Source organism: Nicotiana tomentosiformis, chromosome 12 (assembly GCF_000390325.3).
Source record: "Nicotiana tomentosiformis chromosome 12, ASM39032v3, whole genome shotgun sequence".
Lineage (NCBI taxonomy): Eukaryota > Viridiplantae > Streptophyta > Magnoliopsida > Solanales > Solanaceae > Nicotiana > Nicotiana tomentosiformis.
In genome coordinates, this window is record NC_090823.1 from 13,404,139 (window position 1) to 13,414,148 (window position 10,010).

At 36.0% G+C, this 10,010-nt stretch overlaps 1 protein-coding gene across 2 annotated transcripts; it reads right to left on the minus strand.

Moving 5' to 3' along the window:
• Positions 1-1,644: 1,644 nt before the first annotated feature.
• Positions 1,645-9,582, minus strand: LOC104120296 (protein ENHANCED DISEASE RESISTANCE 2-like). 2 transcript variants are annotated; one of them, XM_009632040.4, is made up of 23 exons: positions 9,371-9,582; positions 8,569-8,772; positions 7,616-7,690; positions 7,435-7,488; positions 7,176-7,241; positions 6,953-7,047; positions 6,675-6,742; positions 6,510-6,599; positions 6,314-6,354; positions 6,106-6,206; positions 5,739-5,834; positions 5,593-5,657; positions 5,427-5,498; positions 5,163-5,318; positions 4,434-4,654; positions 4,200-4,239; positions 3,967-4,121; positions 3,772-3,873; positions 3,623-3,667; positions 3,393-3,533; positions 2,444-2,539; positions 2,114-2,215; positions 1,645-1,977 (listed from the first exon to the last, which is right to left on the minus strand). In XM_009632040.4, exons 2-23 carry the CDS (start codon positions 8,704-8,706, stop codon positions 1,864-1,866), a joined length of 2,133 nt encoding a protein of 710 aa, XP_009630335.1. In that variant the 5' UTR covers positions 8,707-8,772; positions 9,371-9,582; the 3' UTR covers positions 1,645-1,863. The 2 variants fall into 2 exon arrangements, with proteins under 2 accessions (XP_009630335.1, XP_009630333.1); XM_009632038.4 differs by having other exon boundaries at positions 6,510-6,605; positions 9,371-9,581.
• Positions 9,583-10,010: the final 428 nt, after the last annotated feature.

Sequence of the window (10,010 nt, forward strand, 5' to 3'; positions counted from 1 at the left end):
TCCTGTTTCTTATCTTTATGACTTCTCCTTTTTATAAAAAGCTCGTTTTTGGTATTTGCAGTCTTAGTTATCTCTTATCCCAAATTTCTCGTATACTTAAAAAAATATATGAAGTCTTCAAATTCCTGTTAGTGTAGAAAGCTTGATATTCAAGGTTCATTTGCCCCAGACAATTTTCTGGTTACAGATTATGTTTGGTTTCAGTAAAGATTAAAAGGTAGCTACAACAATCAATGAAATGTAAAGATATAGCTATTGCAAGAATTACAAGAAAATACACGTGACTTCACACCATAACAAAAAATAACCCATGTTTTTAAGTTTTACCCAACTTAGCTCATATTGTACATATTTTTAAAGCACTAGCAAATTCAAAACATGTGTTTGTACAACTATTTCTTCTAAAAGCTATGGAATTAACATTGTGTACTCACAACCATTGCTTTCACTATTTCTTCTTCTCACATCTTCTACATATGCTTCAAGGGGCCGTGTATTTTCTGTTTCTCCCCCTGTGTCACCTGGTTGCAATGTAAGAAAATTGAAGAGTAGAAGTCCACCATTGAAGGCCATTCAAAGGTTTGCTTTCGAAAATAGGATTTTTTGAGATTGTTAGTTGTTTGGATTGGGTGGTGTTCCAATTGATTGAAAATATTAAAAGGAGTTTAACATTTAAATTTGAAGTGATTTGGAGTAGATTTGAGCAAGATTTGAGCTAAATTTCAGAAAAGACGCAAGGGAGAAGACGAAGTCATTTTTTTGTATAATTATGTATAATCTTGTATAATAGTGTATTTGAGTGTATAAACACATTTTATACACTATTATACACCTTTATACAAGCGTTCATAGACGAATTTCTTCCACGATTTTCATTTGCAATTCTTGTTCAAAACCAGTCCAAATCTCCATTAAATGACTTCAAATTTTATATACAACCTCCTTATACTATTTCTAACAAGTCTAAATAACACTCATTTCAACTTTCTCACAAAATCAAATTCGGAATTTAAACCCACATATATAAGCTTGTTAAAAATCTAATTTTCACCACCCAAATGGATTTAGTTTGTTGAACTAATATTTGAGTCACAGTTACTAATTCGAAAATTAACTTAAAAATTTGAGCAATCTTTTTTAAAAATTAAATAGTAATTTCGAGAACCTATTGGAGTTGGATGTTAAATCTTAGCCTATTATTTTTGGGTTGTTTGTTGTAAATTGAAATATGGGCTATAAAATTGAAAAGTAGGGAGTCCAGTTGTTCTTAATGTGAAATTTTCCCATAGTTATTCTGCAAGGTAACTAGGCTAAGCAAGCCGAGAAGGACCGGACCACACTAGGTCTATTGTACGCAGTTTTATCTTGCATTTATACAAGAGACTCTTTCTAGGGCGTGAACCTGAACCTGTGACATCTTGGTCATACATAGGCAACTCTTACCATTCCGCTAAGGAGCTCCAAAGATATGGCGATTTTTTGTCTTAACCTAATGAAAAATGATTGTTGTAGGATCCTTTGAAACTTTTTCAAGCAATGACAATCTACGAACAACAATAACAACAACAACAAACACAGTATAATTCCACAAGTGAGGTCAATCCACGAACTTCAGGTTATCAAACCCGAATCAATACACAAAAGGAAGAGAAAGAATTATAGCTTTTATCAGAAAAGACCTTATAAATACCACCCTTTACATTTACTATACAAAACTTGGCTCCATATAATTTTCTCAGAGCTTAAAGAATACTCAAATGAGAGTAAAGAAATGAAAAAATTATGAATGAAATGCATGCAAGTAAATTATACATATCTTCAAAAATCACCTTCCGCAAAATTGGTAAACAGTCATGATATGACTTATTCTGTCGATGTATCAGACTCCAGCTTTGGTACAACAGCAGATGACAGTTCTATATGACAAACACGTGCCGCGCCTATAAGCGGCTCCGGCAACTCATCAGGGGTGTTGCCCTAACAGAAAATTTCCAAAGACGTCAATGATTGTGGCAACATACAAGAGTTTAACTATACACTGAAAATTTATAAGAATCTTTATACTATTAGATCAGCTAAAAGATAACATGTCGTAATTACTCTATCCACTTACCTGTACAACAAAAGCCATGTCAACTACTAGTGTCGTGATTACGCCAATGACAAGCCCCATTACTCCATTTGCCACAGTAGAAGAACCAACATCAACATCAATCTGCAAGAATGCAAGCAACATATGAAATCAAATCCGACATCATAACTTTTAGTGTCGGAGAAACTGAAGTTTTATGATATTGGACAGAGACAGGCTTAAATGGAGTGACTGTGACAGTGGGGATTCATATAACTGACCCTACTTGCTCGGGATTGAGACTTAGTAGTTGTTGTTTGTATTGTGTCTCTATGTGCTATGCTCAAAAGGAAAAAGGGTAGGAGTCTTCACCTCCAAATACTTGGGACCGCGTATATAGTTGCAATCAACTGCCTTCCCCAGTAAACAGGGGGAACTTCCTACACTCTGACGCACAATCCACGATCCCTGCAAGATGCATGATAACAGTAAATTTCTACACAAATGCAAACAGCCAAGAGAGTTTCAGAAGAAGATGGACGACGAATATAGCAGATGGTTAGGATTAATCAGATGAAAACTTTAACATCTATATAAAAGAAAACTAAACCTCTCAAATATTACCCACAAATCTCAGCTTATTCACCTTTTCAACAGAATATAAGAGGTGACGTGCAGAGACAGAGCTAGTAGGTACGGTTTCGGATGAACCAAATAGCTTTTGTGTTAGATCATGTATTTGTGTTAGGAAATCCATTAAATAGGTATAAGTATTTAATTACGAACCCAGTAATGACGACGAGCTATGAGTTTGGTGGCGGAACTCATAAACTTCAAATCCTAGCTCGGTCTTTGGCGACATGAATGAACTAGAATCAAACTTGTTATGACACCGAGCTGCCAATAACATGACTATGGGATGATAATACGATAGTGATAACAATGCTGCAGTTGTTATATTAATCAAGAAGGATCCAAAAGGAACTCGAATTTTTGGAAATGTAACTACTCAAGATACCATCTTGCCGCCTCACATAGGATTTGTGGTTAATTCACAACATATAGCTAGTATAATGGAACCAACTGAATTTTGTTTTTGCTTTCCTTGAGCCGAGGATCTATGGAAACAACCTATGTATCTTCACAAGATAGGGGTGAGATCTGCGAACATACTAACTTCCTCAGGCCCCACTTATGGGATTACACTGAGTATGTTATTGTTGTTGTTATTTGGTGTTTGTCCATAATACTACTGTCATCTAATTAACATTCTACAAATAGAAGGTATTCTTCCAGATAGTTTAAAGAAATATAAAGATACCTTTGGCACTGATGGGATTAGCTTCATTCTACTATTCCGGAACTCATCATCTCCATCAACAAACCGTTGCAATAGCGAACCAGGTATTAACTTTTTCATGACAAAATAGAAAATCATGCTGTAGTGTGTTGATCCAGGTACCTTCAGAGAAGAAATGTTGTCTATTTATTTCTTTCTGTAGGACTTGAAACATTGAATCAAAAAATGAAAGCAGGGGAGAAATCACTTACTTGCAAATTTATAACCAAAGAAAAGAGTCCTTTTTCTGTAGCAACCTAGCAAAAATAGAAACATGGACACCCTTTAAACTTCAACAAAATATTGTCCAAACGCCTGCTAAATATGTTGACATTCCCTTGAAACTACTCAAATGTATTACTTGTGCTGCACAACCAGTGCGTCTAGCGACATGGTCCATTCGTTTAGTATCTTTGAACCAGTCAACAGCGACGAGATCCATGAGAGGTTTACCAGCTGGAACCTTTATAGATAATTTGCAAAGTGATATTAGAGCAAATGAAAGAGACCATCAACCTAAAACCAACAACTTATAAGGGAAACAAGAGATAAGGACCTTTGTTTTGTCACTGCAAAAATTCTTGCCACGAAGTCTGAAATTCTTTCCATCCGATATTGTCCAGCAGTCGCGACCATTGTCATTCTCATCTCGTCGAAGATTACCCGAAAAAGTGGACAAATCAATTTGGTCCAGAGGTTCTTCTTCAAGTGCTTCATAAGTACAAAAAGATTTTCAGTAAAGAATTCGCGAAACATCAATTACAAATAAAGCTATGTTCAAACACCTACCAGTTTTAATCGTGTCTTGGTCAAGCCCGGGTGATGATACCTACAAGGAGTCCAAGCACATGCTCAGAAGGCGACACTGAAAATAATATGCTAAAAAAGGGCAGCCCGGTCCAAAAGGCATTCCGCGTTGACGCAGGGTCCGAGGAAAGGCCGCACCTCAAAGGTAGACAGCCTAACCTAATGGTAAAGTAACCTACTGAAAATAATATGCTAAAGTATATATATAGTTCATACCTCTTGATCAGTGCCTTGAAAATCTTCGTCTTCATCAGAGTACTCATCCATCATCGATGCATTTCTATTTGCAGCGCGTATTTGGTCTAAAGATGGAGTACGATGATGAGACTGTTTTTGGCTCTTCTTGGAAGAGATAGATGGTGAGGTCATATTAACCATAACTGGAATTCTTGGAGCAGCAGCCCTCTCATCAGTTTGAGAAAAGTATTCACGGAGTCCTATCGTAGGATTATTTAAACGTAAGTTACACATTGAGCTTTGATTGTGAAAGACAACATTATGTTGGAAATTCAAGTCACTAAGGGGCCGTTTGGTTTTGGGATTAGTTATGGTGTGATTAGTTATGCCGTTTGGTATTAATCTTGAGATTGTCAATTTTACTGGGATTACTATTCCACCCTCTGGCAGGTATAAGTTACTGGGATTACTGTTTTATCTGGCAGATATAAGTTATCCCGCTACTATTTTTAATCCTCGAATAACTTATCCCAGGATTAGTAATCAAACAAGGGATAAGGCAATACTAAATTTTTACCCCAAGACTATTTCTGCTTATCCATCATACCAAACGACTCATAAGGGCACAAAAATATGACCTATTGCTTAAGAAAGAAGACAAGTCTTTTGAAAACTATGGTGTTAAACAAGTCATGACGTTTCCGTGACTGTAAAAATGATGTCATTAAGGATACGATTGGAAGTTTAAAGTTGAATATAAAAGCGTACCAGCAACACTATTTAACATCTGAAACAGACAATGTTGCTGAAATGATGCGATGAAGCCTACACCCCACCCTTTCAGATCTATCTGCATAAGATGCTGCACTTGAGTTCTCGGCCTGCCATTACGCGGTTTTAGGGGTGAAATATTGAATCCGCCACCTGTGAACATAAAAGATCGGCTAGTTATACGAACCTATTGCAATAATAGCATGAAAATTTACGGATTTTAAATGCATCAGTATAGCCATAAAGGAAAATAGAAGTTACTTTCAATGTGAGCTCGAACATATCCGGGTAATGGACCACAATTCTTATGCTCCCGAGAACGAAATAACACAACTGCACAATGATATGATAAACCAAGTAATTGTAAATATACAAAGAGCAAAGATAAAGTGACAGAAGTCAACAGGAATCTGTGGTTTATACTTACCATAACTGCCATCATCATTTCGACGCCAATAACGTACATAACAAAGATCCCGAGGCCAAATAAACCTGCATTGCATACAATGACACACAACCTAAATCACCTAACAAACTCACTCATATTTAGGCATTTACAACAAAGAAAATTACCTTGGGAACCAGTCGAGTTGAAGTCTGTGATAGAGTATTGCTGTGTGTCCATCTACCTCCTCAACTAAACTACCATATTGGAAGCTACAATCCCACCTGTTAAGCCACAATGAAAGTTTCCCATGCAATCAGACTATAAGTGCTGATTGTGATGGAAAAGTAAAGGCGGAGCTAGCCTTGAAGATATGAGCTCGGCCCAACCAAGTAACTTTAGTTTCAAACTTTATATTTGTCTTACAAAATTCTTTTAAAACGTAAAAATTATTACTAATTTAGAACCTAGTAACTTAAAAGGGATAGAATTCTGAACCCATAAGCTTCAAATCGTAGCTCCGCCTGTAAATGCGCTAAAGTGGACAAAACTTACTCAAAACGTGTTGCGTCCATGCTCATTACAAGCTCAAATATTTCTTCACAAGTAGCCTCCACGACGCCAACTGCCTTCATAGCTCTACTACAGCCCTTTGGCTACAAGAAGATCAAGAAAATTTATCATACAAATACCCTAAAACACCCTACTTGTTTTAAATTAGGCAAAACTTATGCCAGAAAAGAACATAGGAATGAGCTCATACTAGTAAATCAACATTGAGAAGCTCCTCAAAAATGCGAAGCCCTGCAGCCACCCGTTAGTAGAGATATATTGTCAAAAGTCCGGGAAAATATCCGCAATGCATATTCAACAACTTAAAATCCAAAAAAATTGGCTCAAACATGGTAGAGAACACATGTTTAATGGGAAAATAATGGAATAAAACAAATTGGACTGACCGTTTTGGCAGTAAAGTAAGCGCCTATATTTCGGGTTTGCTAAATCTGACTCTGATTCCTTTGTCCAGTCAACCACAGATTCAGGAGGACCTGCCACTAAAATGACACAATAAGTACAGCTTGAAACATGTAGACAGCAAATAAGCACAAGGCAAATTTACCAACCATTTCCCATTGTTGTTCCGCGCATCAAGTTTGGTTGAGAATCTTCTTCATCATCAGCAGCACTAAACCTACAAAACAGGAAAAGCATTACAATTTGTGAAGTCAAATGCTTGTACCTATTACAAAACATTTCCTCCATTTGCACTATGAAACTTAGACTATATATGTAATAGCCGTTGTTGACGACGGCAAGCACAATCCTTCTTATGTGTCACTCCCCCTGCTTCCTAAGTATGCAATATTTTTCTGCATTTTTAGTAGAAAAACACAATACTTACGGACTTTCATGATCTGAAGCGGTCCTCCCTGTACTGTCCGTCCCTGATTTAAATTCATTGTACTTGCTACGATTACCACCTTGTGCCTCTTGATGCTGCATTGCAGTTAACATGTTATTACCTCCATTTGTATCTAGGCACGAGGAGATGGTGACCGAAATATATATACATATGTTGGAAGAAGAAAATAACAACGGAGATATTTAACAGACAAGAAAACAACCTGATCAATCACAGACTCGATTTTTTCTTTCCAACTAAGTGAGTCCTGAATGTTGAAAGCTGCCATCTGGAAGCACGTTTCGATTAACATGAGTAAATTTTCTCCCACAACACAGAAACTCAGAGTAGTTAGCCAATTGTAGTCCATAACCATAAGCAAAAAATATTAAGGCAATTCTAGTCTAAGCAATAAGAAAAGAATGCATCTGAGAACTTGAGAATACACATCTTGGTGGTTAAGCAAAAAGAAGATCGCGCACCGTGATTTGATCATACTTCTCTTTCATGTTATAAACAGATAAGACATAAACCATCTGCAAAAGGCAAGAGTATATACCATCAATTTCCTCAACATAACAAAATAAAAACTAATACTCTAAAGAAAAATACTACTTACTGATCATAGGATAACAAATACAAACAACAGTTAGAACAACTCACTTGTCCATGATGAGTCTTTAAGCCTCGGTCCTCCACGCGAAAATTGCCATCAATTTGAAGTGTCTTGATTGGAGCCTAACAATTATATATGGTAACATCAGAAATTCAAGGACTTCAGAAAACTAACCAATATATCATCAGTCTTACACAATGACAAACAAGAGTACCAAATGACTGTTTCTTGCCCATTTCAAATCCAACACTAAGCTAAGATGATATACATGAAGTACATCAATACTGTATTATTGCAATTTCTATTTTTGTTCTCCTAATCCAAAGGTCAAGAGTTGACTTCAAAAGTCACATACTCCCTCCTTTCCAAGTTATTGGCGGCGTCTGATTGAACACAAAGTTTAAAGGGAAAAAAATGAAGAACTTTGTCACAAAAAGAAATGTAGATAAAATCAAAAGTACCCTAGAACACTACTTGCTTTTTATGCCATGGGAACTAAAACAAGTCGCGTCAATATAAAAATGTATCAATCTTTTTCAGACAAAAACAAAAAGAAGTGTCAAATGAATTAGGAGTTAACATCACATATTACCATGTCCAAATTGAAAGTCACATAAAATCATGTGCTAGAAAAAGAAAGAATTTTCAAAGCTTTTCTATGGAGTAGTAATTTCTTCATTTATCTATTTCATTGGGTGATTGGGGAAGGGGGATAGTAAGAATTGAACTCGCACTTGTGAGAGACTGCCGCCGACTGTGGCGGAGCCACATGCACCAAAGGGGTGTCAACCGACACCCCTTCGCCGGAAAATTACACTGTATAGCTCGGTAATTTTTTTTAAAATATGTATATATACTATATAATGACACACCCTTTAACTTCTTGGTGAGTTTGTTTCTTTATATTTAGACTCCCCTTAATGAAAATCCTGGCCACCGGCACTACTAGAATATAAGCTTGACGGTGATTAAAAAAGAGTTAAAATTCAGGAAAACTCACAGCATTGCCCTGAGGCTTCGTCTTGTAGTAGGCCAACAAACGAGTCTCGAGAACGAAATATCGCATATGAAGGAAAGATTTTCCTATCTTCCTCCTCCCATACCTCACCATCCATCCCTCATGCACCACCTTCGACATTGCTCCTACCTTTTTCCGTCTACGTCTTTAATATATGTTGCTGATCCTCTCAATTCACCAAGTATACTGCATCAATATGAACATACATGTTTTTCTGATCAAATAAAGTGTAATTCTATTGACACTAGGAAAACTCCCGTATACAAGAGGTATACAAAAAAGTAGAAAATCCGCAAGAAAATATAATTCTATACGAAAGACATTCAATCTTCTATGCAAATAGTAACCTTGCGAGTGCACCAAATTAAAGGACATTAAGAAAATGAGGCTATTAATTCTTCAAATGTACAAAATTAAGCTCTTGCGCTTCAAAAGCTTTCTTGTTTCTCTCCATCCACACCATCCAATATTAACATACAAATTAAAAATTTTACTCCCTCCGTTTCAACTTATGTGACGCATTTTCCTTATTAGTCTGTTCCAAAAAGAATGACATATCTATATATTTGGAAACAATTTAACTTTAAACTTTCCATTTTACCTATTTTACCCTTAATAAGAAACTTTTAACCACAAAATATTATGACCCCACAAAACTTTTTACCCTTTAAGCTTGTAACATCACAAGTTTCAAACATCTTTTCCTTAAAGAAAAACTCCGTGCAGAGTCAAATAACTAACAGAAAACTTGAATTTTGTACAAAACTCAGAGTTCAATACTTACTTCTACCAACTTGACGAACACAACGCGACTATTCAACCATCTTTTCAATAACATAAACGCCAACAAAAGAAAACTCGATCTTCGCATGCATGTCCTCGTTACAAATAACATGCATGTGTTAATATAATATAACAGTGTAATGTGATGAATATATGTATGTATAGGTAGAGAAGGAGGAGGTGCAAGGGTAAAAGGGTGAGAGTGGCTTCAAGTGAAAGGTGTATAGAAGTTAGAACCGTAGAAAGAGAGGGTCGTATAATTTGTACCATTAAAATACCGGGAAAATGGTCGGTGAATAATAAGAAAGGAACTCTCGCCACCAGATTCAAAACTAGTTCGTTGTCTTTTATTTATTTTTTATTGTCCAAAAGTCCATTTTTAAATTGAAAAAAATTCGGTGAAATTTTTTTTTCTGGGGTTCATGGGCAGCTCGACATAAAATGCAGCCTAAGGCGAAAATAAAAAGTGAGGCCTTAATTTTTTTTTTTTCTACTCTTATGATTCATCGAAATCTAAAGAAGTTATAATCAATTTTAATTATTTTCAATATCTAACCAATTTGTTTAATATCTATTGTGTTATTATTAGTTTTGAAAAACTTTTTCAACCGAGGCATCTGATTAGAGATTGTTAACGGTAA